At 43.2% G+C, this 26,392-nt stretch overlaps 1 protein-coding gene across 1 annotated transcript in view; it reads left to right on the top strand.

Annotated features, from left to right (window-relative positions):
• Positions 1 to 4,174: 4,174 nt before the first annotated feature.
• The window catches only part of SVOPL (SVOP like), a 58,603-nt gene continuing 36,385 nt past the window's right edge, over positions 4,175 to 26,392 (top strand). The window contains exons 1-9 of the mRNA XM_064487329.1: positions 4,175 to 6,218; positions 9,576 to 9,694; positions 9,866 to 9,957; positions 12,976 to 13,074; positions 17,963 to 18,034; positions 19,632 to 19,756; positions 22,117 to 22,180; positions 24,035 to 24,160; positions 25,202 to 25,330. Coding sequence (XP_064343399.1) covers positions 9,613 to 9,694; positions 9,866 to 9,957; positions 12,976 to 13,074; positions 17,963 to 18,034; positions 19,632 to 19,756; positions 22,117 to 22,180; positions 24,035 to 24,160; positions 25,202 to 25,330 — 789 coding nt within the window. The 5' untranslated portion in view covers positions 4,175 to 6,218; positions 9,576 to 9,612. The remainder of the gene's footprint in view (positions 6,219 to 9,575; positions 9,695 to 9,865; positions 9,958 to 12,975; positions 13,075 to 17,962; positions 18,035 to 19,631; positions 19,757 to 22,116; positions 22,181 to 24,034; positions 24,161 to 25,201; positions 25,331 to 26,392) is intronic.

Consider the following 26,392-nt stretch of genomic DNA (forward strand, 5'->3'; position numbering starts at 1 on the left):
CGTTTTCTGTAAGATGTCTTTATTCAGCAGTATTCTGTAAAATTCCGTGTTGGTAATTGTAGGTCAAAGCTGAACAATAGGGCTACCTAAACTAATCCTAGAGAAAGATTATGTTTGTTTTATTCTTTGATTTCCTCCTTCCTCAAACAGCTTTTCTTCCCCCTTGTCTGGGGCTAAGCGTTACAGGATTAGGAACTTTCTCATGAATTTTCACTCCAGGTGAGGAAGAACAGGTAATATTCTTGGCCCCAGCATGGCTCTCAGAATTGTTAAATCCTGTGGAATGAAGCGTAACCAGATGACATCAGCATCTTTTTTGTTTACTCTCAACGCACATTGTGCTAGAGTCACTGGAGAAGGAGATTTGTAGAGTTGGGCACATTCTGGAAAATGGCTTGCTGGAAAGGAGACTGCTGGACGGTCTGCCCCAACACTCTCTGATCAGTTTGGCCCCAAAGTCATTTCTCAGGCACCGAGATTGGCAGACTCCCAAGAGCCAGGCATAGAATAAGATGTGTTCCGTCGACTGTCCATCTGAATGACCTTTATCCAGGTTAACCGCCATCTTTATGAAACTATGTTCACACTGGTGTAGTGCCTTGCAGTTGAGGAAGTATTGTCACGTAGTATCTGGCTCTTAATAGGATTCCAGAAGATCTGATCAAATTCAAAATCACCTTTTGGACAGCTCTCTAAGTTTTTAAGCTCCCACCCGCCCCTCTGTGTAGTGGGATTGACTGGTGCTCATGGAAATGTCATTGCTCAAACCCAGGGAAGCATCCATGTCACCTTCTATGTCAGCGTCATGACTTGTCCAGCACCATTTAAGGCACAATTAGGTGCTCAACAGGTATTCATTTAATGGTTAAAACAGGTTGAACCCAAGAGTGATCGCTGGAGCCGGAAGTGGTGCATCTGAGTTCCAAGTCTGATGGTCTATCACATGTGCCCTCAGGCAGGAAATGGAGCTATTCCCATCCTTGCTGAAGTGAGAATAGTGGTCTCCACCCCTCTGGATTGTGGGAGGGGGTCAGAGAGCACCGGGCATGGACGGGGTACTTGGCCAAAGATACCGATCAAAGGAAAGAACAGACAAAAGCAGTAGGTAATGGTGGTTGTAAGTCCGTAAATGCCCATGCCGCCAAGGTCCCTGGGCAGTTTCAAGGTCCTCAGCTCACCACTGCCCTTCTCAGTGGTTATCTAAACCTGTGCTTGGCTTAGATGGATCACAGCCTTTTGCCCTTTGAGTCTAAACAGTGATGGCTGGGAGAAAAGGCTCGAATGAGCAAGGCTGCCCTCTGCCCCTGGAGTAGATCCCTACTCTTTCAGAAATCCCTGGCCCTCCTGAGAACAGCATGGTAGTTTCCTCCAAGGTTTGGCAGCCTCGTTCTGTCTCAACGAGAGATGTAATTTCCCCTTTAAAAAGGGATCGGGTGAAGGGCTGCTGAGAAGAGGGTGTGACCTGGATGTCACTCACTCGCCCAGGATGCAGGGTTGTTTCTTGAAGAATCTTGTTCACAGAACTGAGCCAAAAAAGGAGGAGAAGACCTTGGAGCCAGCCTTCTTGGGAAGGTAAGTCCAGAAGTCCCCAAGAGGCCATCAGTGGTCCAACTTCTGTATGAGACGTGGCTGCAGTAAGGGGGAGCGAAACAGCCCGAGACTGGAAAGCTTTCCAGGAAGTACACAGAGGTAAGAAACTCTGACGGTCAACATAGATCTGGATCTTTTGTTTTGTTTTGTTTTTTGGTCTGGGGGTGGGGGGCTTTGACCATTAGTGCTTGGCAGAGTACAGATGGAGTATAAAAATTTTGCTCTGATGATATTGCAAAACAAATTACATCACACAGACAGAAGTTTAGTTTTAAAAAGCTCTATAGGGGCCCAATTATTTCTGGCTAAAAAAATTAAGTGTAGCAAAATGCAATAGAGCACAATGTCCATCAGTCCCTTAGATTTTGTTTTAATGAAGCTTGAAGTTCATCTGAGCCCTGTGTTCCACAGTAAATCCCCAACCTGTCAGGTCTGTGAAAGCAGGCACTGGGTTACCTGCGTATTGTAGTCTCTAAGGAATGCTAGTGAGAGGTATGGAGCGTCCTTCGCCATGTTAGTCCCATTTTCTGGAATTGGTCTGACTGATTATCCAACTGCCAGGCATCCACCCTTCCCTCCGTCTGTCCGTCCATCCATCCATCCATCCTCTTCCTTGGTTATAAGGGACTTAGATTGACTCAGGGAGCCAAGAACAGAAGGTGCCAACTTAGCTTTTCCAACATTCAGTTTCAAAGTTGAGATTGCAAGCTCTGTCTCTCAGTAACATTCCTCATATCCATCTCCGAAACATTTTTAATGAAATGTTTTTATGGAAACATTTTTTAATGAAATGTTCGGCTGAAACTCAAGGAAACAGTGAGAGTACTTTCCCTATCTGTTAACTGCGAGTTAGTGTTTGAGTGTTTGGCCCCTGCCGCCACCCCACATGCCCCCATCAGAGGAACCCTGTTGTTGAAGACCCCGTATAACCTACTGGGGCAGGAATGAGAACTTTTTCTGTTGCAGGTAGGTTGCACATTTGTTTTTTTCATCTCTTGGCAACCTCCCCTGACACTGGGAACCCCTCTGACCATCTTCAAGGGCTGGGTGTTAGAAAGACTGATGTTACAATTGGCGAAACAGAACAGCCTTGTTCTTCTAAGTGAAGTCAGAGTGAGTCACAAGTGACTGCCAGCCCTTTTCTCAACCAGCACCTCCCCCTACATCATTCCACGTCAGGAAGGTTTTCCTTTCTATACGATATGCATATTTTACAATTTAAGGCAATGTAGAATACGAGTCTTTTTAGTGAAATTTATTCATCGTGTTGTGCCTTTTATAAGTATAAGGTGACTGGGTGGAATGGGTATCGGTGTAAGACACCTCCCTGGAAAGGTTTTTTAGGTCTTATTTTCCAGTAGGTATGTGGCCCATGTGAGGATTTCCTAATGCCACTTACGATTACCCTTGAAATATAATCAATCTATTTTAGAAAACAGGTAACCCCACCCCTATTTGGGTGGTTTTTCATTTGAGCCCAAGGTATTCTAATGTTAGCAGAATATTAGCAGTAAATGTCTTTGGGGAGATATGCATTTGATAACTCCATAGATACTTAAAAACTGAGTGTATTTGGTTTGTGATGATGGTGAAATTTTAGAAATGTAATTGATACCTTTGTTCAGAGATGAGAAACAGCACTGCCACGAGTGCATATGCTGCAGTGGGCACTGCGCCATGTTATTACAAGCATCATCTCATTTAATCTGCATCACACACTTCAGAGAAGGAACTTTATCAGTTAAGAGTTGCACACACCTGGCTAGTCCAAGTGCAGTGGTGTTAACAATGATCACAGCCAGTGACAAATTTCTTTGTTTCTTCTCCCACTCCTTCACTTGACTAGCCTCAAGAAAAAAAAAAAAAGCACATAAACAAGACAGAGCTTTATTTTTTTCCCATGGAAAATATGTCTGGAGGTAAACAGTTCAAGGCTGTAGGAGAGCTCCATATCATTGTCACCAGGTCGCAGGCTCTTTCCGGCATATGCAGTGCCAGACTTAGCCCAGAGTTTCTGTGGTTCCACCTTCACATTTCTATCACCACCCAAGACGGCTGCTGAAGTGCCAGCCATCACATCCCCATGATCTGGGGGAGGAGACAGAGAGGCAACAACCTCCACCTGTATCTCAGTGGCCACCCCATCAGCAAGGTACCAGGGAAAGCTTGTTATTGGGAAGGCTGCAAGCTATTTCCCCTGCAAGTATTTTTATTTTCAGGTGAGGAAACAGAATCTCTGTCTCAATCTCACCAAGGCTACTGACTTCCCTTCTTTTCTCCCTCCCTTCCTTCCTCCTTCTTCCCTCCTTGTCACCTCTAATTCCTCTTTCCTCCTCCCTTGCTTCCTTCTCGCCCTTTCTTCATTCCTCCCCTGCTCTTACCCCCTTCACCCCTCCTTTTCTTTCCTCCTCTCCCCTTCCCTCCTTCCTTCTCTCGCTCTTCTTTCTTCCTTTCCCCCTTTCCATTTCCTCTTTCCTTCCTATGTTTGTTAATTTAGTAGGTATAGGATAATATCTAAAGATTTTTTATTACTAAACTTTGTCAGTTATTACAGAAGAGGAATGATTTTCCAGTTTGGTTTGTAATTTATATACCCTCTTGTGAATTGCCTGTTCTTATAATGTGCCCATTAATCCATTAGGATCTTAATGTTTTTTCTTGTAATTTGTGGTTTATATATACTGTAGACATTTACTGCATATACAATGGCTTTTCTTGTTCTTTTCATTTTTGAAATAATGTGAAAATACACAGAACATAAAATTTTTCATTGTAGCAATTTTAAAGTGAACAGTTCAGTGGCATTTAGTTGCACAGTGTTGTGCAACCGCCACCACCAGCAAACGGGCCCTTCTGTGCCAGGCCACCTTGTGGACTTGTGGCCACGCAATAATTTGATTGTCTCTGGGTCCCTGCCCACCCTGACCCAGTAGGTCAAGGCCGTCAGCAGAGGGCAGGTGGGGCGCGCGTCCTACCTGGGACAGCGGCTCAGGGAGCCCTGTGAGTGACATGTCAACTGTACCCCTTTATTGGTTCTTTTCTTCCAGAAAGAATTTTCACGGTAACAGAAATAGCCTTTCTAAAAATTCAAATAATGCAGAAAAGTATAAAGAAAAAAAGAAAAACCCATTCAAAATTCTACCTGCCAGCTAATTCTTTCCTCACCTGCTTCTCTTGGCCGAAACCTCCTCGTCCTTCAGGACCTGCCTCCGCGGGTCCCGGGGCTCGGCGGAGCAGCGCCTCCCTTCCGTGGCCAGAGCCGCATCTGCTCACCCTGGGACCAACTGTTTCCGCCTGAATACGTCCCTTTGCTCCCCGTCAGACTGTGCGTGCTTTGGGAGCTGGAACCCTTTTCATTGTATTTTATTACCTGATACATAGTGGTGCTCTACAAATATTTGTCAAAAGACCTCACGCGGTTTCAGACCTCTCTCCTGAAGTTTCTATGTGGGTGCGTATTTACATGCAATTTTATGAATTGGGATCCCTATATACATACATTAGGTACATACATATTGGAAAATGCTTTTCAACACCAAACAGCCTTTGACTTAAGAGCTTATTTTAAATGGTATTCTGTTACAGGAACATATAATTTTTTTAGCCACTTCTTTCCTGGTGGGCATTCAGGTTTTACCCAATTTTTTTGTTGTTGCTGTTGTTAAAACATCAGTGTGATGACCGTCCGTATACCTTTATTTTCATTCACATTTCTGACTCGCTCATTAGGATGAATCCTAGGAGTGAAATTGTTTAGTCAGCATTCTTTCATCTTTGCCTAACTGCCTTCTGGAAGGGATGTAGCCATGTCCCCTCCGACCAATAGTCTGAGTGCCTATTTTCATACGCTGGGTATAATCAATCTTTAAGGTTTTTACAAATATGATAGAAGAAAATAACTCATTTTAATTTCTTAAACTTTTTGATTGAAGTATAGTTGATTTACAAGGTTGTATTAGTTTCTGGTGTACAGCATAGTGATTCAGTTATACACATATATTCTTTTTCATTACAGGTTACTACAAGCCATTGAATATAGTTCCCTGCGCTATACAGTAGGACCTTGTTGTTTGTCTATTCTGTACATAGTAGTTTTTATCTACCAATCCCAAACTCCCAATTTATCCCTCCCTCCTCTCTTCCCTCACTGGTAACCGTATTTGTTTTCTATGTCTGTGAGTCTCTTTCTGTTTTGCAAATAAGTTCATTTGTATCATTTTTTTAGATTCCATATATAAGTGATAGCATAGAATATGTGTCTTTGTCTGACTTACTTCACTCAGTATGATAATCTCTAGGTCCATCCATGTTGCTGCAAAAGGCATTATTTCATTCCTTCTCATGGCTGAGTAGTAATCCATTGTACATATATACCACAGCTCCTTTATCCAGTCATCTGTCAATGGACATTTAGGTTGCTTCTGTGTCTTGGCTATTGTAAATAGTGCTGCTATGAACATTGGGGTGCATGTTATCTTTTTGAACCACAGTTTTCTCCAGATACATGCCCAGGAGTGGGACTGCTGGATCATATAACTCATTTTAATTTGAAGGCATGGTTCTCTTCATATTATGGAGACCAAATAATATGTCTCGTCTTCAATCAAGACGCATATGAAATTGCAAATGTGAGTCTCCCTTTCTGCGATCAGCTTTGATTCAAGAGAGATGGTGAAGCAATTGTCTCAGACCTAACACCTTTTGCCAGGCCCTCTGTGAGGAGTCACTTTTCTTTGCTGATACGAGGAGGGACGTATGTAGGCTGTTTATGCCCCGCAGAGCTACCTCATCTGTTAAAACACACACATCAAAGTAAAACTTATCTACTCAATATTAAGTGGCAGATTTCCTGGATTCCTTTTCTTGCCACTCAATACTTTAGCAAGAAGACTGGCTGGAGATCGTTTTTACGCCCCTAAAACATAAGCCTTTATCATTGTTAAAATTCTAACACATGTTTAGATTGTTCAAGAGGCCATAGAACTTGAATGGTAGACGAAACTAAGTGTTGGCTGAAGATTGCATTTACTGTTAAGCATTTCAGTTGTAACTGAACTTAAGATGAGCTTACTGGGAGTTTTAAAAATTATTTTCCCACCAAGCTAAATTGTTTTATTCTCTAATACCATAAATGGCTAGAATCACTTTTGGTTTTAAAGTCTGCTGCCATGATTTTCATGACTATTCTTTAGGGGGAAAAAATGATATGGTCCACAGACAGTGAAACTCACCATTTTAGAGTGTATAATTCAGTGATTTTTAGTATAGTCACAAGGTTGTGCAATCATCACCATCATCTAATTCTCACTGAATGATTTCATTTTCATATTTTGATTAAGTTAAATCTGTGTTAGTAGTTCATCCTCTCATCTAGAAATGTGGTATTCAGACATAGCCAATTTTTAATGTGTACTGAATGTCTTTAAAAATCAAATAAAGGTGATTTTTTGGGTGATTATTTTTAAAGTTACCAGATAAAGAATACCCCTCCAAAGGGTATTTGAACAACGTCTGGGAAGGGAGCAGTCGACGCTTCTAGAGCAGTCTGTCTTCGTGACTTTCAGGCTCTCAGATGGGCTGAGAGACCAATTATTTTTATTTTTTCCACTCTGTGAAAATAACAGTTCTTTGTACTTTTCACGGTCTCCCTTGGGAAAGAGGGTTTCATGGACTTATTTCTGAGCGTTATTGATTTCTCTCCCATCTGGGAATATTTGTGTCTCTGTGACAGCATTTTAAGAAAACAAATAATATCAGCTTTACAGTAGAGTTGTTTTATGTGTATCTGTGGTGTCTCCAGCCAGAATTAAAAACTCCTTAGGGCCGGGAACATGTCGGACCCTCCTCCGGACTCTCCCCAGGGAGCCCACACAGCACGATACAGAGCCGACACTTGACAGAGCTACACGACCTTGAAGGGCTGCCCTACAGCTGCTCCGGGCTGTTTGTTCTGGGGAAAGGGGAGCTTCGAGTTCTGATTCTGTTACTTACTACTGGTCTGACGCTGGAAACGTTACTTAAGAATCTCACAACCTCATTTTTTGAACTATTTGTTTTGAAAAACATTACACATTTTCAAAAGCTGCAGATCGTAAAATAAACCCCAATGTACCCACCACCCTTCTTCAATAATTCTCACTAGAGAGCCACTCTTTTTCATCTAGACACTCAACTCCTTCTTCTGCATCCTATTCCCACCCCCACCGTTGAATTATTTTAAAGCAAATCCCAACCATCGAATGTCATCTGCAACTATTTCAGCACATGTCTCTAAAACGTAAGGGTTTTTTTCTAGGGCAGCCATCATACCATTGTCACACCTTAAGGTGTCACCAGTGATTCCTTAATATCATCCAGCTTCCAAATGTGTTTACATGTCCCTGATTTCTGTCATCTCTTTCTCAGCTCATTCTCTTTATTCTTCTTGTTGTTTTACACTTGGTTTCTTTTAATGAAGATCCAAACAATCAACTCATTTATTTGGTTAGTTAGTGTCTTTTCTTTTAATTCATAGGTTCTCCTCTCTCTCTTTCTTTCTTTCTTTCTTTTTTTTTTTCTTTGCCATTTATTTATTGAAGAAGCTCGGTCATTAACCTGTAGAACTTCTCACATTCTGGATTTTTCTTCTTGCATCCACATGGTGTAGTTTAATGTGTTTCTTCATTCCCTGTATAAACTGGTAGGCAGAGCTAGAGGCTTGATCAGACTCACGTTCAGTTTCTCTTTAAGAGAATATGTCACAGGTGAGGGTGTATACCTCCTAGGGCGTCTCATCAGGAGCCATGTCACATCTGATCGTCTCTCTTTCAGGGGCGTAAGGAACATTGTCAGTGTGTTCAGGCATCAATCTCATCCATGTCTGAGAAAAGTTCTCCAGCAGCCTTTCACCTAGTAGTTAATCAGGCGCTGATGATCATTGCCTGGATCCATTATTTTGTTAGAAGTTGCAAAATCACGATAATGTAATTCCATCCTTCTTTCTGCATGTATTAGCTGAAATTAAAGAATACTCTTCTTTCAGCAGCTGTTTGGTTGCCCTGAAATACAGAAAATCTGTTCAAGAAAGGCAAGAGATTTCCTAGTTTTCAGAATAATGAGTTGGTTTCTTAGTATTCTCTAAAAATGATCAATGAGATTTTCATTTTAGTCATCCTGTAAACAATGGATTTTGGTATTTTTGATGGGTTTCAATTCTTGTCAGTCATTCTTCTTCGTATATCTATAAAACACATAATGAATTCATACTGATATTTCCAATTCAAAATTAGGACAGCAACTTTTTACATAACTTCTTTATCTTTGTATTTTTTTCTCTTGCACTGAAAATCTTGGTTCCTAATAATAGTAACATAATTGCTTTATCCTACAATTTGTATTAGTATCAAAATAGTGATGCCAGCATTATTACTAACAATACAATTACTGAGAACAGATGAGGGTTTCTGTTTCTCCCACTAAGGATATAGAGTTAAATTACTGTGTCATACAGCCATTTGAAAAAAAAAAATCACTAACTTCAGCTTTCTTTGTTTTATTTTCCTTTTGATTTTTAGGATTAAGATTTTTTTTTTTTTTAGGATTAAATACCAAAAAAAGGGGAAATGAAAAGAAGTGCTTCATGGATTTCTGTTAGAATTAAATGAAAATCATGTGCGAGAAAACCCCTTATAACATACGGTGACCCTGTAAACCGCAGGATCTGTGGAGCTGTAGATAAAGCACTGGCTACTGTGATTATTTTCTGAGAAAAGCCCATCTTCACTCCCAGGCAGAGGACGCGAGGGGTTAAATTGTCACTAGTCACCAGGGCTCAGTCCTCTCATTTGGCCGTTCAGCCTCTCCATGATTTAACATCTCCATGTTTCACGTTCCTCATAAGTAAAATAGTGATAAATTATCATACCTACTTCATCGATTTTTTTGTGAAGATTAAGGGAGAATACATGCTCAATCTTCTTTCTTTCCTTCTTCCCTCCCGCTTCCAGCAGGTAAGCTGTGTGGGGAATTTGACCCACTTGGAAGATGGCAGCCAAGCGGACAGAGCCGGTCACCATCATCAGCCTTCGGGAGTTGAGCCTGGGGACCCCAGAGCCGCAGCCAAAGGGTAAGAGGAGCATAGAAATCTCTGGTCCTCAAGCTGTTTAATTCCCACCTCTCGTGTATTTACTATTTTTATAATAATGAATTGGTCTTCCAACGTCCTCCAGGGTAAGCAATAATCCACACACATTCCCTTCCCAGAGGCTGTTCCTTTCACTCTGCCTTTTCTTGTTAGAGCCAAAGACATTCACCGTGGAAGATGCTGTGGAGACCATCGGGTTCGGGCGTTTCCACGTTGCCCTGTTTCTGATCATGGGCAGCACAGGGGTGAGTGCTCCTTGGAGATTGCCTGCCTCTCCACAGCTCATTCACTGTTGGGCACGTAGAGGCTTCCCGACCTCCAATCAGGGAGAGGGATGTGAGAGGAAGCAGGAACTCTTGAGGGGTGGGGTGAATAATCCAAAAATAATTTTCTTCCACCTTTGGCAGGTGTTTGGTTATGAGCAAATGAGTATCTGTGTTCTATGTTCTGGGAATTCAATACCCTTGTTTTTTTTTTTTTTTTAAGTTGAACTTGAGACACTGGGAAGAGAGGAGAAAACTGTGGTAGCCTTTTAAGTCACATTAGACACGCGGTTCTCAAACATTTTGTGCGTAAGAATCACCTGGACACCTGTTGTAATTACAGAGTCCCAGCTCCTCTAAGCAGCACTGATGAGGGTTTTTTATTTACCATCTGCTGTTCTGAGGAAGGAGGGGCAACAGCTCAGTCCCAGGGCTCTCACAGTGGGACGAACCACAAAACCACTGCTTTTGCAGGTGGAGTGAGAGTAGGTTAAGAGCCCCCTGTGTATGATGGTAGCAATAATGAGACAGAATGAAAAATCTGAGATGACAGTGGTTTAGGGTCAGAGATAATGACAGCTAAGGAGACCACAAGTAACCGCTAGAGAGCCCTGACCCTCACTGCTCAGCTGAATGGTTTAAGAAGAAGAGTGAGGCGAGCTGGAGGTGGCATATGACAAGTTCTGATGCGTCTCACAAAAGCCTTGCACTGTTGGGGTGCAGTCGAGTATAGAAAGAAAGGCAAGACTCGTCCTAGTCCTAATACAGTGTAGAACATTCCTTTATAAAGTAAGGTCTCACCTAGGCTCTACATTTTTCATCTTCCATATTTCAAGGAACAAGTAGGTATAAACAGCTAGGATTTTATCATCAACTCTCCTTTACTTTCAACCAGAACATCTCCACTTCTTTTTTGCATATTTGATTCCTAGTATGTTTCATTTTATGGTCTCAGTGGTTTAAATGGTGTTAGAAACTCTCTGCATCCTTCACCTTCAAGTATGTTGGGAAGCCTGTCTTTTTTTTTTTTTTCTCTATAATAGCCCTCTGACAAGTGAAAAGAAAACATAGATGTGTTTTGCCCGCCAAATCAACCAAAGCACCCATGTAAAGGTAGTACATCCCTGTTAGTTATCACCTGTATTAGAAAGACAGTGCCACTGTACCCCTTTCCAAAGGACAATTGCCATCTCTATCTTGGTGACCTCTAGGTATCTGTCTCTAGACCCACATCCATGGAGACTGTATGCCTGTCACACATTTACATTTGATGTTGTTGCAAAATGGCTTCTCATCTTTAAGCATTTAACAGGTTGCTTTAATTCTTCCCAGTCCACCAGTTAGGAAGGGCTGTTTACCAGGCCTCTCCCTCCCTCCCCCATACACACACACAACTGAAGAGAGGACCGTTTATTTGGTTGTCATAACCAAACCCCTCCTCTGGTTTCAGGATGGGCTGCTTGGTGGACCAGGTCTTCTCATCAGTGTAGTGGTGTTGACAGTGATGGGTTTGACGCCTCCTGGCCACAGCCTGTTCAGGCTCTTGCTCAGAGGTGGCTGGAGTGGTAGTTGGATTTCTACGCCTCATGTATCTGGGGTGTGTAATAGAATCACCACAGCATAGCAGACTCAGCCATGACTAGGACTTTTGGGTCCTGGACTTCTTGAAGATCTTCTAAGATCTTCTCTGACTGTGCTGCTCCTCCAAGCCCGCCCCTCTAGCTTCTGGCTGGTCCTTCCCCCTAAGGATAGTATATCAGAGTGGGGCTGGGCCTTATCCCTGACTGGCTTATTTCCTCCTAAGACCCTTTAGAGGAGTGAAGCCCGGATGAATATTAATAGACCTAACTGCTCTTTATTACTTTAATTACTTTAATAATTCAAACAGTCTTCTGAGATCATCATGCTATCTCTTACTCATGATGATTTTTGGACTAAAACAAGCCAGGTATTTTGACTGTAATACTCTGCAAGGGGAGACAAGCCATTATGATATACCTCAAATTCCCACAGATTAGCTAACATTAGCCACGCCTTTTTAATCCCAGACCTTCAAGGTATACAAACATGACTAGTACCATGATCAATAACCTGCACAAATATCCTATTGTTATCCACAGAATGTATCCCAAACAAATTCATCTTTCCCCCCTTTAATTTCCCCTTTCCCCTCCTGATCCATGCCCTTTGGTCTCAGTCAATGACATCATTGTTCACCTCTTCCTCCAGCGCACAAAGCCTCAGAACCATCTTTGAATCCTCCTTGTTCATTATCCTGAACTTGAATTTCTATCATCTGTCTCTATCTATTCTTTCAATTCTTTTCTAGCATCTACTGCTTCCTTTCTCTGGGAGGTAAACTCATCCTGTAATGAATTGCAAGATACAGACAGAGGATGACATTTCCTTCTATGGAAAGTTTGAATATGTAGTAGCACATCTTACACTAATTTTGCTGAGTAGACACTCTTTCCTGATGACGAACTCATATTGTTTTGTACTTGTTGCTTGTTTTCTAGCTTTCATAAGTCTTGTCTTCCCATCCCAGCTTCTTGAAATCAGGGGCTCTTTCAAGGACCCATTTGCAAGGAGTCTGCCCTGAAATCTTGACGATGATGTGTATGAAACAGCAATGCTGGTTGACGTGGATGCTGGTGGTTGACTAGGTTCACCTGCCCGCTAAGTGACTGGCCCCCACACGACACCCTCATAGTGTTAAATGCCAAAACACGGATCAGTGTCATAACGAGGGAACACGTGTCGTAAATCTTGAGGGATGCGCTCAGATTGTTCAAACCACAAATTGTTTACATCCATGAAAGCCAAAGTTCTTCTAGACTTCTTTATCCGACTGGCAGTGCTGAGTGGGTATTTAACACGTACTCCTTCAGTGGGGGAGGGTAAGTGGAGGTTATGACTAGGAGGATGACGACAGGCAGGTGTGGGAAGAAGTGAGGACAACCTAGCACTTCGACGCGGTGTTTTCCCTCCTTCTTTCAGGTTGCCGAGGCCATGGAGATCATGTTGATAGCGGTCGTGTCTCCTGTCATCCGCTGTGAATGGCAGCTGGAGAACTGGCAGGTGGCCCTAGTGACCACGGTGAGTGCCTGCTTCCTGTGCTGAGAATGAACCGAGGACCCAGGGCTCCTGCTCCCCTTCCCCGTCCCACAGGGCTGAGCACCACAGGATCCCTCACTGCTCGGTGTGCTGGCTTCCTAAGCTCATGGGTTTGCAGGCCCAAACTAGCATTTGAGTCCTTCCTCCCATTTCTCTTCTCCAGGAAGCATAACCTTGAATTGCTTATTTTCTAAACCCTGGCAAGAACTCAGAAATGCAAATCAGAGAAAGTGACGCTTAGCTGTAGGTTCGTTATGGTTCACGTCAGGTCACTAACAGTCTTCTCAGTTGGGCCACAGTGACCTAACTTGTCACCCAATCACCCTCAATGAGTTGTACACGTTACACCTTAAATTTTTCTCAAAGATCATTATGAATAAATAGCTTAATGAATTGGACACTAAGTTTGGCTACAAAGTGGGTTTAAGGATATTACCCATTATTTTTTCAAGAGGTATTTATTAAGCACCAATTAATCGCCAGCAGACCCTGTGTGTGTGTGTGTGTGTTTGTGTGTGTGTGTGTTTGTGTGTGTGTTCACGTGTATATTGGGAGAAGCACAAACAGTTCCATGTTGCTTTAATAGAAGTGAGGGAGAGGGAGCAAGGGAGACCAGGTGGCAGAGACAGTAGGGGCAGGAGGCAGAAGCATCTTGGAGTCTGTGCATGGACTCCGTTTTGGAGACCACTATAGGCCACTGTGCCCCAGCCTGGGGCAAAGTACACAGGCCCTCCAAGCAAAAAGTCGTTGGCACAAATACGTATGACAGAATTTCAAATTATCGTTTTGTGTAACAAAAATCAATTTTACCTGAACACCTCACTGACTTCATAGTCATTATGTGAATGACTCATTAAATGAACATTAAAGTACACCTTCTACCATGCAGAGCTCTGCTAAATCTTTTTTTTTTTTTTTTTTTTTTTTAAATTTTGAAAGAGGCTCTTCATGCTTAGAAACATTGGAGGCCAGGCCAGCATGTGGATGACGGGGAGCTGTTGAAGGGCGTTAAGGGCATGCTCAGTTTCCAAGAACCCAGAGGAGCAGGCTTAGAGGCTGGAATAAGTTAGGAGGCTGTGGGGTGGCGAAGAGCAGAGTGTGTGAAGGTGGGAAGGAGTTTGGAAGTGTTTAGGAGGTAACATCAACTGAGGTGCTCACATCAGCCGAGGAGTCAAAGAAACACAGGGTGAGGAAGGAAGTGCTGATTTACTCGGGCGCTGAAGCCAGTTTTCATGAAGGCAAGACTTAATACAGAGAGATCCCTTGAGCCAGGTGCCACTCCTCACTGAAAGAGGGGAACGTCTGGGAGGTAGGTAGATGGTGACGAGTAAAGGAGAGGGTGACAGAGTCAGATGGCAGAGGCCTTGGAGGAGGGTCAGGCTGTGCGAGAGAGTAAGACCCCAGCACTCCCACCCCTCTGGGGGATGTGGGCAGGGAGCAGCCCCCGCTGCAGAAGGCTGTGGGGGAAGGGGTGCCCCTACCCTCTCACCTACTGCCTTAACCAAATTTCACCTGGGAGTTCTCAGCCGTATTGGGTACCAGGAAAAACTCCCCCTCATCCGAGGCACTGATCTGTGTTCACCTCCGAGATGATGTATATTATACGTCCACTTGTGTTATTTTCTGTCTTGGAGGCCAGGAATTTAGAGCCTGAGTTTATGCCCCATCATGGCAGCAAATATATAAATCTGCCTTAATTCTCTTAGCTCTGTTCCCTTCTTTAAAGTTCTGTGAATTTTGTCGCACTTGTTCCTTTTTTTTTTTTTTAAGTTTTTCCTAATACTTTTAGAAGAGAGAGAAGGTATAGATAAAAATGACTAAAGACCTTATCTGGGCTTGCGGTTAAGTGACTCAGCTGGTTTTTGTTTTCATCTACGTATAAAATACGTACAGTTTTGAAAGCACGTCTTGTCCATCCTTGTGCCTTCAGGGTGACTGCTGTAACATTATGTGCAATTATAACCACGGCACACCCCACACCCCAGCTGGTTTGTAGGTCAGCACGCCTTCGTTTCTGAGAATGTTGGTGATCCAGGTGTGGTGTTTGCATCTGTTGCTCCCAGAAACTGTATTATATGGTATGATTTCTGTATTTACAGCATCATGGGTTGCATTTATGTTGTTCCTAATGGTATCCAAAGAGGCTCCTTAATGTCAGCAGTAATGTGACTTCCCTTGTCAGGTGGCTCACAGCTTGGGAGACTTTTCTGTAGGTAATTCAACTCACCCAAGATGTAACCGCTTCCTGCTCCAAATTCCTTGCCCCTGCCTGTCATTTAGTCTCTGTCATCCTGGCTGTAAGTCCCATCTGACTTTGGCAACTGTCCCCTGGGCTCACTGACCACAATCTTGCCAACAGGAGGGGGCTCAGACTGGTTTAGCAAAGAGGCAACACTGCCACCATCCCCAGGCTTCCCATTCCCCAACTCCAACTCCACTTTCTGGACAATCTGGCCATGAGGACTTAAGGCCTTAAGGACTATGGATGAATTATGTCCCTCAGTTTTGGTGAATAAGAGAGTTGGTGCCAAAGAAACAAGACTTCACGTGGTGCATAAGCAGAAACAAGGGCCATTTTGATACTAAAAATAAATACTGTAGAAAGCAGCTGACCCTCCAGGTGTCGGGGTGGGAGGGGAGAGGGTAGAGAGAGAGATTAATCCACGTCTCTATGTGATCTCCCAGACAGGATCAGAGTTCATAAGCTTCGGGCTTCACATAGGCTTGCAGTCAAGATTTATTCTCTAGACAGGCTTAATAGCAAACAATTCAGCCTTAGGAAAGTCTTTTTTTTTTTTTTTTTTTTTTTTACACTGAATAGAAAGAAAACAGAAGGAATACCAATCTGTCACGTATGAGAACAGAGTAAAATTTAAATTTAATCTTATTCAACTATGTCTTTCACTTTTATTAATCGTCTAATTCAGTTCAATCCAGTTGTAACTTATTAACGCAACACAGCATCTCAGTAAACAAACATATTTTAAGTCCTAAGAACCAATCTCCTCCCTGCCCTAGACAGTTTGTCTTTGCTTTCTTTGATTCACATCTGATTAAAAAGAAAAAAATGTGAGTTCACCTTTCCTTTCATGGAGGAATTTTGATAATTTCAGGTTCCACAGTAGAAACTGCTTATATTCAGGGGGACCCAAGGTTTGGGATTCACCAACTGATACGACTTTTAAAAAAATTCCAGTGGCTGGCATAGAATTGACATTAAAAATATATATATTAGACATTAGGAGGAGAGTAAAAGGAAGTAGAATATGTGATGATCCCCCACTCCCCTGAATAGGTCACTTTGGCAGTGGATTCTTTTGAGCTGAAGGCAATCAGGACCCAACAGACTCAAGAAAAACTCTTACATTTCCCTTAATTACCTAAAAGAATTCAGATAGGGGGCCCGGCTCGGAGAGTTATTGCCAGAGACAACTTTCATCTGAATGACCCATCTGTATGGCCGGGCAAACATCTCGTTACCAGACATGCGCCTCCTACTGTCCTGTGAATGACCTGCCTCCCCTTTGAAGCCCCAGGCCCCTCTCCTCTTCCTTAGCTCAAGAGGGCATGTAAGCCTCAACTGTCCAACTTGGCCTTGGGTCCTATATTTTTATGGGATTCCTGTACATGCAAAACTAACTTTGCTTTTCTCTTGTTAATCTGTCTTAAATCAACTTAATTTTTAGACCAGCCAACGATTGTAGAAGGGTAGAAGGAAAATTTTAACAGCCCAACAAGAGAAAAAGGCAGAAAATCTTGCCTCCAACTACCATCATCTTTCAAAAAAAAAAAAAGGACATGTCAATACCAATAATCAGAAAGAAAGTCATTCTGGAAAAAAGAGCCCTTCATAGCTCACACGTTTGGATTTATGCAAAAGTGTCACGCTGTCCTGATTTTCACCACTCTGCTGAGGACCGACCAGACTCATTACGGTGCAGCATCTGGCCAGGCTTGGCACTTAGAAAACATGGGCTTTCCCGCCTCCAGCCCTATCCTAGAGGGAACAGAGGCTTTTGTTGTTCAAGTGTAGATATGATTTTTTTGGTCTAGTTCCCTGTGGAATATACGGTTTTGAGTCTTCCTTATGAAGAGTAAGGGAAAAAAAGAAAAAGCAAAGCAGGCAGCGGAGAGAAGCTGAACTTTTTCATTGAGAATGTCAGAGATGCCAGCGGCATCTTTCCCTTGATTACCCTGGAAGCAGTCAGTCACGGATCTTATTAGAAAGGATAGTAGGTAAAGCTTGGAACTGCTGAAGGCAGAAAAATAAGTCACCTAAAGGCATAGACACCAGGTTGCACCTCAGGCTGAGTTAAACTGCTGGTAGCAAATCCAAGTTCTTGAATTTTATTATGACAGGAAAAGCTATTGTGAGAACGAGTAAGGAAAAGAAGTAGGTAGGTATTAGTGACAAAGAATGTTTTTAAATGAACGATTGGTTTTGGTGTTTGCTGACAGTTATGTTTCTCTATAATAACAAAGGAAGGCTGAGTTTAGAAGTCTCAGCTTGTGTGAGGAATAAGGCAGAGTGTGAATGAATAGAGTTTGAGGGTTTTCTTATTCAAATGGAAAGTCACAATTATACATCTGAGAAGGAGGCCAGAGCTATCCTCTTGGATCAGAAGCAAAGCGCTGACCTGCTCCATGGACCCCTCGTGTCAGTGACTCCAGGTGTGGCAATCTCCAACCTCTGAAGCCCTGAATGTATTAAACAGGAGTCAGGGGAGAGTTTGGTGAAGACCTGTTCTTCAGCCTCCAGCCCTTGCACGTTTCCAGCCTTCCTCTAGCTCAGATGGACGACTGCTTAGCGCAGTGAACTAGCGCGTTATAGAAGTACTGCTTACAGGATGACTTCTCGCCCCGCCTCCAGATGGTGTTTTTTGGCTACATGGTTTTCAGCATCCTCTTTGGCGTCTTGGCTGACAGATATGGCCGTTGGAAGGTAGGTTGGCCTCAAAGGATGATTTGGAATTTTCTCTTGTGTGTCCTTTTGTGGTGATGTCACCACTGCTTTTCTTTAAGGGACATTTCTCTATCAATACCCAAGTTAGGAAGTAAGGAAAAGTCCTTCTTTGACATCACATGCCTGAATTCCAGGCTATCTTCTTGCTTTCTCACCTTTTCCCAAGATACTCGTCCCCATAGTGGTCCCCGTAGTCCAAGGTGTGCAGTTGATGGATGAGAATAGTCAGAACATAGCAGATAGAATGTGGCAATTTGCACGTAGAAACATACGCAGTTTCACATGAGTTAACTTGGGGATAGCTTTGAAACTAAGCCACTGGCTCCATGTCACACACCTATTGAGATTCAACAGTAAGACATAAACGTATGTCTTCTGATTGCAAACCCAGGTCTCTCTTCTCTTCTTGTCTGATTTCTGGTGAGCAAGACCACTCTAGGCATAAAGTCTAAGGAAGAATTCCCAAAGGAAAACATCGATAGACCCGACTGCACGTTTTGAGTGCACAAAATAAATATCATAGACTCTTATAAATTAGTATGAAAGCACAGGGATCTCAAAAAAATGTGGAGAGCACAAGAAGGCATTTTACAAAAGGAGACATATAAATGGTCAAGAAACCCTGAAAAATGTTCAATCACAGGAGTTATCAGAAACAAAATTGCATAGCAAGATATCACCTTTTTGTTATCGAGGCCATATAAAACTTCAAATCCAGAAAAAAATTTTCTTTTCCTTAAAGAAACCTGCAAATATCTAGACACCTTCACGTACAATTGATATAATTTTTCTGATAATCAGTTTGGCAGCATAAACCAAGAAGCTTGAGAATATTCATTCTCCTTATCTGATATTCACCTTCCAGAAATCTACCCTGTTTAGATCATCAGAGAACCACAAAGATTTATCCACAGACAGCATCACAGCTAATTTTAATAGAAAATGTTACACCAGCTCACCATTCAACAACAGGGGAAAGGCTTATGCATTACATTACATGTATTATAGTATGTCTTGGCAGTGGACTATTTTGCAGCTAATAAAAATAGATTTTCCCTTATAGTCAGTGAAAATAGGATAAAAACCACATTAATAGTATTTTCTGTGGGTTGGAGAATCAAAGGTGATTTAAATATTTTTATTTCTTTTTCTTTTCTTTTTTCCATTCTTTCTACTATCAACTTGCATTATTCTTGTAATTGGAGAAAAAGCAAATCCCTTAAACTTTCTCCTTATACTCATTCCAACACAAGGCTCCGCTGTGCTCCTGACAGTGCTGTGAGCAGGGAGGGCAGGTTTTTGTATCTGATTTACAAGTTCGGGTTCCTGCCGTCTGTGAGGATGGAAGCCATTGGGGGAATTTTGAAGAATGGTCTAAGCTCAGAGCATCTGGACTTTCAGGCAGTAAAATGGTATGAACTATATTATCTGATGATGGGGGGATATTAATGAGCCCACGAAAGATGCGGTCTGTAGAGAAACAAACGTCTGGATGAAATTAGAGGTTAGAGGTTATGTTTTCTCCCCGACCTCCCAGAGGGTCAGGTCCCGGTAATGTCTCCTTTTGTTGCTTCAGATTTTGCTCATCTCGTTCCTGTGGGGAGCCTACTTCTCCTTGCTGACCTCTTTCTCCCCCTCGTACATCTGGTTTGTCTTCCTGCGGACGATGGTGGGCTGTGGCGTGTCCGGCCACGCACAAGGGTAAAGACTTCACCCAGGGGTCCCCGGGGGAGATGTGAACACCCGCAGACACTTACACATCCACTGTGGGTCAGGGACTAAGAGCCTTAATGAATTGCAAATTGATAGACTTCACTTGTGCTAATCAATTCTGGGTTTTTCCTTTTTCCAGCAATGGTTGCTTGTTCCACTGGGAGCTCTTTGCCCATCACAACGATGTTTAAGAGTGAGGCCAGCAGAGTGCTAGATTGAGCAGGTGTTAACTTTTTTGTTCCTAAGGCTGATAAACATTTTTTAGATAAATAATATTTTGTTAGACTTAATGCTAACCAAAAATGTCCCATAAGGTAGGTCACAAAAATGTCAACCCAAACCCAATCCATTCATTTCTTGAGAATTTCTGGAAGAATTTAGTTTGGCCATAAGCACCTGTAACATTCAGGAATAACCATTTTAAAGGGCCGTTGCCTCGTAATTTAAGATTCTGTCAAAGTGAATTTGTAAACAGGTGAGATGTGTTGAAATAGCTATGCTGCTTGTCTTTCCTCTGCCCTGGAATGCGTGTGTGACGGCTCACTGTGCCCAGGCGGGGAAGTTATGCTAAATGTTCAGCAACTTGGGAGCCTCCCTTAAATGAACAAGGCCCCTCGAGCTATTCTCTCCTGGGCGCCTTGGAGCAAGTTACCCTTAGAATATATTAGGAGATGTTAAAGCACCTAATTATTACCCTAATGTGTTAGGGAAAAATTGTTCTTCCCTAAGGCATGAGTTAAGCATCACTCTGAGCTTTGGAGCCCTACAGGAGTAGAAGTTAGGCAGAATTTTAAAACATCCCTTAGGAAGTAGCTCAATAAATATGTTAAAACTCCAAACCCTGGTTCATAACTGCAACAGAGAAGAGCAATCAGAAAACGGATGGGATATGATTCCGTTTATTCTGCCATTCACAAAATTAATACATACTTAATTAGAAACCTGTGCTTTGACTGTCATCATCAGTTTGGGAAACTATATTCACCGTCTCTTGGGTGTATTTTAATTTCCCATGTATGTTTTAGAAAAGGGAATCAGGCCTGGCAAAACATTTTGCCGATGTTTCTCTTGGCAAAAGAAATAAGGCTAGTATCTCCTAAAAGGCAGAAAGTTTAAAATAGTTTTGGGAATAAAAATTAAACAGAAGAGCATTTAGCATTTAATTTTTTACTGTTTCCAAAGATGGGTTAATAATTCTATTCTAGTGTCTGTGTAGGATAAACTCTTCTGTTTTTCTTTACATACTCACCCAATACTTCTAATGATACTTCTGACACCAAACGTGTGGGTTTTTTACACACCAACCAATGCTCCAACGCCAGCTGAATGCCCTGTAATTGCATTCGATTCAGACCCTCACTGGGTTAGCAGGGACCCCACAGATTTAGGGCTCAGTCCCACAAGACTCCCCGACTTCAGGTACCAGCCACAGGCACCAGGTTACCCCCAACTTCTGACTTGTTACAGATTAGATGTTCTCACAAACTCCTCCTCAAATTCCGCACTTCGCTAGAGTGGCTCACAGAACCTAGGAAAGGGGCGTACTTACTGCAGATTTATTACAAAGGATATTTTAAAGGACACAGGTTCGAGGAGGGATTAGCTCAGTGGTAGCATGTACGCTTAGCCTGCACGAGGTCCTGGATTCAATCCCCAGTGCCTCCATTAAAATAAATAAATCAAATAAAAACCTAATTACCTCCCCCCCAAAGAAAGACTGATTAAAAAATAAACAAATAAAATTTAAAAATAAAGGACACAGATAAACAACCAGATGAGGAGACACATACAAGACAAGGGCTAGAAGGGTCCCAAGAGCAGGAGCATTTGTCCCTGTGGAGTTTGGGGTGCACCACCCTCCTGGCACATAACTGTGTTCACCAGCCTGGAAGCTCTCAGAACCCTCTACGTTAGGAATTTTTCTGGAGGCTTCCTCACGTAGGCATGATTGATTATTAACTCATTTTCCAGCCCCTCTCTTCTCTCCAGAGGAGGGGGATAGAGCTGAAATTTCCAAGATGCTAGTCATGGCTTGGTTTCTTTAGACCACCCCCCACCCAGGAGCTCATCATGTATCACCTCATTAGAATAAAGGATGCTCCTGTCAACCAGGAAATCCCAAGGTTTTCAAGAACTCTGTGTCAAGACCTGGGGTCAAAGACTGAACATTAGCAGAAACCAGGGCAGAAACCAGGGCAGAAACCAGCACACATATTTCTTATTACTTTACAATGATGAATATCATGTTTTTGAATTCTTTATCCCTATGACAAGAAAAATTATGACGTTTTAAAAAATCTGTTTGGTTTTATAAAAACAAAATTGTATTTCCCCCCCTTCCTGTTTAGGTTAATCATAAAGACTGAATTTTTGCCTACAAAATATCGAGGCTATATGCTCCCCTTGTCTCAGGTAAGGCAAAATTCTCCCCAGACTTCTGATCCTATAGGATATGCGGTACATGGTGTTTCTTCTGGCCGGTTGATTGTTCTTTGATGCACACACTGCCTATTACTTGGTACCAACAGAAGAGCATTAGGAATGCTGGACACCAGCGGTCCAATTGCAAGGTTTTCTGAGCCAGGACTTCTATCATCCAGCAGCAGCGTTTAGAACACAGTAACCTCTTCCTCAGTAACCAGGACACATTCTGCTGGCTGGTTTCACTGCAATGACAGAAGCTCAGGGATGCATCTGGGGTGAACGTTTCTCTCCTGGAGCTACCAGCCCTGTTACAGTCCCCCTTCCTAGAGCCTGCAAGTCCACGACTGGCCCACGCCTGTGGGAACTCCCATAATAGCTTCCTCCCAGCTGAGCCATTTATCCAGGTGAGAAGACGGGGCTGCCCCACGCCCTCCTCAGACCCCTGCTGGCCACCGACTAGAGGTTCTGGATCCAGAAGCTACATCGACCTAGACGCCCTTGTACCACCTTTGATGCCACTGTTATCCAAAAGCCCTGGCTTCAGAGGGCCCAGGAAGCTGATGACTCTTCCCACCAAAGCATTCTATATTTGGCAATAGTTAAAGCAGGAGGCATCTACTGTAAAATTTGTTTTTTAATTTTTCTGATACTAAATTTAGGCAACAAAAATATTCGAAAGGACCTAACAAACACCAAATGCTAATTCTTTAGATTCCTCCCAGGTTTCTTCTTCTGATCTTTGTTCAGATGAATGCCCACACTTTGAAGAGTTAGTGGTTGGATTTTACACTCATGTTATTTAATGAACATAATCCCATTCAAGCTCATCAGTGAACATCCTCCCTTCCACCTATTACTGTTTGTCACACTTCCTGCTTGTGTCTTCTCCTTGGGTCATCTGATTGATGACTCCAATGGTTTTAGCTTTCTATGTGCCTATCACCCCCAAAACCTTTATCTCCAGGCAAGAGCACCTCCTTGGAATTCAGACCCTGGTGGCCAATTACCTGATATCCTACAGGCTCCTCAAATACAACATTCACTCAAATCACTCTCTATCACATTACTCTTTTTTTTTTTAAAGCCCTCATCACTTTCTGAAATAATCTTTTTTTTTTAAATAATAGAAATCTTTGGTGATGAAATAGTCACTGCTTAATTAGTTCCCTAAAGGATCTTTTATTACATTATCTTCTATCCACCTCTGTGAGGTGGAATGGAGCTACTGTCTACTCCTCATCTTCCAACAGGGAAATAATGCACAGGATAGCACTCAAAATTGTTCTAATTCCCAACTCCCGTGAGGCCTGGTCATAGGTGGCTGCCATGCTATTTGTTGATACAAAATGATCTCCAAGAGAAATTTTTCAGTACAAAAAGCAGTGTTGAGAAATGTTTATACTGTGTTACCATTTGTGAACAAAGAACACAAGTTGCCCTTATTAGCTTGTACATGTTTAGAACAGCTGTGGAAGGATATAGGAAACGGGTCTGTTCACAGAGCTCTCTTTTGTACCTTGAGTTACGAACCAGTGAATGTAGTGTTTATTCAAGAAAAAAAGTCAATGTCTTGGGTCCCAGATATTTTAAACTTTAGAAAGACATTGTAGACCCCCTGTCCCTCTGAGTCTCCCACTGACAGACCAGCCGAGAAGTGAGGTGACTTCCCAGTTCATCCAGGTCCTGGAGGTCGTGCTGGGGGTAGAACAGGAACCATCTGCTCCTCGATCAAAGCCTCGCTCCCATCTCACCCTCTTACAATTACAACGCTGGGCAGGGCGGTCCCCAGAGAGGCGGGGAGCACATTGGATGGGAGGACGTGAACCTTGCCTCTCCCCCCAGGTTTTCTGGCTGGCAGGCTCCCTGCTTATCATTGGCCTGGCCTCTGTGGTCATCCCCACCATTGGGTGGCGCTGGCTCATCCGCATCGCCTCCATCCCTGGCATCATCCTCATCATGGCCTTCAAGGTGACCAAGCTCCGGGGTCTCCTTCGTGTCCTCCCCTCCAGCTGACCCGGTGGCCTTCCTGCCCCCACAGACATCTTTCTCATGTCCACTTCTTTCCTTTATTTAAGTATCTGTCTCAGTCAGCTTATGAGGAAAGGCTGTTTGGCACGGTTAATGCACCAGCCCAGTATGAAAGTGTGAAAGTGCATTCTCTTTGCGGGGGAGCAGGTACGCCAGAATGGCTGGAGTAGGGTGCTGGTGGGAAGCCAGCTGGAAAGACAGGCCTGTGTCCAGATTCCAAGGACCTTGAGGGCCAGGGGCACTGGGGGAGTGGAAGGGGTTATGTGCGGGGAGTTGGTACATGGCTCTGTTGGGGCTGGGCAGATGGGAAGATGGAAAAGATCAGAAAAGCAGTTAGAATTTGCCAGAATAATCCCAGTGGGGGACGAGGAGGACCTGAACTGCCCACTGGCTGGGGGATGGGGAGGAGGGTGCTGCTGGGGGAGATTTTTACTGAGGAAGAACCCCAGGTCTTGACGAGGGTGAGGCACAAGAGGCAGGGAGCCATCCAAGCTGATTCTCAAGGTCCCAGCATCAGTGGAGGGCTGAGGTGCTTTCTGAGTGTGGTCAAAATATTCAACCATCAGTGAGTTGAAGGCCTCTACAGGCCCTACCGTGGTCACCCTCGCTGTTGCACTGCAGGAGGGGCTGGGGGTTCCTGGGGAGGACCGGGAGACGCAGCAGTGGAGATGCTGGGTGACTGGGCAGTGGCTGTTTACAGACTGGATGTAAGGATTTCACTGTGTTAAGTGGGTTGGGCCAAACAGGTGCGAAGCTCAGTATCAGTCCACCGTCATCTAAGAGGACCAGGCTGGGGAGAAGGCAACCATCTTTATCCCACTTTGATTACAGGATTACCCCAGCTGTATTGTTGCCTTAAAGTTTGCTACATCCTTCCCCATCTCCGGATTCTGGGACAGTGTAGCATAAGGAGCCGTAAGAGCTGTATCCCTGGGGTTCACAGAAGTTGCAACTCTTACGTCTTTTGTTGTCTGTGTCCAGTTTATTCCTGAATCTGCTCGGTTCAACGTCTCCACTGGGAACACCCAGGCTGCCCTGGCCACGCTGGAGCGCATCGCCAAGATGAACCGCTCAGTCATGCCGGAGGGGAGGCTGGTGGAGCCCATCCTGGTGAGTTCTGCTCCCCCAGCCAGGGGTCGTCAGAAATCCCCTTAGTCGCTGAAGGCTAGAGGAAAGGGGACCTGAGCCCTCTAGTCCCGCTCCTGGAGGGACTAGAGAAAACGGCACAGTAAACAGACTGAATCCAGCTCCACCGTGAGCAGGTGGCACTAAGTTACCTACCGTCTCTTCTCTCAGCAAGAAAATGGAAATAACGCCTCCTCTCTGGCAGAGCTAGTCACATGATTTAACACCACTGTTTACAGGTGATTGTTTTATAATTTTATCTTCCTTGTACTGACCTGGTCTTATTTTGATATCAAATACATAAACCTCATTAAGTGATTTTTGTAAAACAAAATTTGGCATTTAAATCCTGTTGGTTCCACAACTCTCAAGGTCAGTCTGCAGTCGTTTCTCACACCAGCCCAGACCACCCACTTCACCCCCCTGCAGGCGGGTCAGCCACAGGCTGCTGGGAGAGCGTGACCAGCACCGCCTTCCTCACCTGCTCTGCCATCGCGGCAACAGTTTAGGTGAGACAGGAATTCTCCTCTTTGAATGTTTGTTAAAACTTATCTATAAAGTAGTTTATGCCTAGTACATATTTTAAGGTGACTAGTGAGATGATGATTAGGGGGTGCCAGAAGGAGGAGTTTTAAAAACTATCATTCAGTTTGTGTAAACATCTGCTTGTGTTTAATACTCTTGATTGAGTTCATTTTGGTAATATGTATTTTAGAAAATTACCCAGTTCATCTAGGTTTTCAAATTTATTGACATAAAATTACTCCTAGTGTTCTCCTATAAGTTTCAGAAACCTACTGTATATGTTCTCTTTTTCATTTTTAAAAATCATTTTGTAATAGATAAGTGTCCTGGATCATTGCATTATATACCTTGAACTTACACAATGGCGTATGTCAATTATATCTCATAAAAGCATCTCACTATTTGATCTACAGAATCTCGTCACCTTCCCCACTACTGTCTCCCTTTTCGGTTTGTTCTCATTTCTGCAACTAAAGCTTTTGGTTTGTTTTTTGTTTTTGTTTTTTTGTTTTGTTTTGTTTT

Source organism: Camelus dromedarius, chromosome 7 (assembly GCF_036321535.1).
Source record: "Camelus dromedarius isolate mCamDro1 chromosome 7, mCamDro1.pat, whole genome shotgun sequence".
Lineage (NCBI taxonomy): Eukaryota > Metazoa > Chordata > Mammalia > Artiodactyla > Camelidae > Camelus > Camelus dromedarius.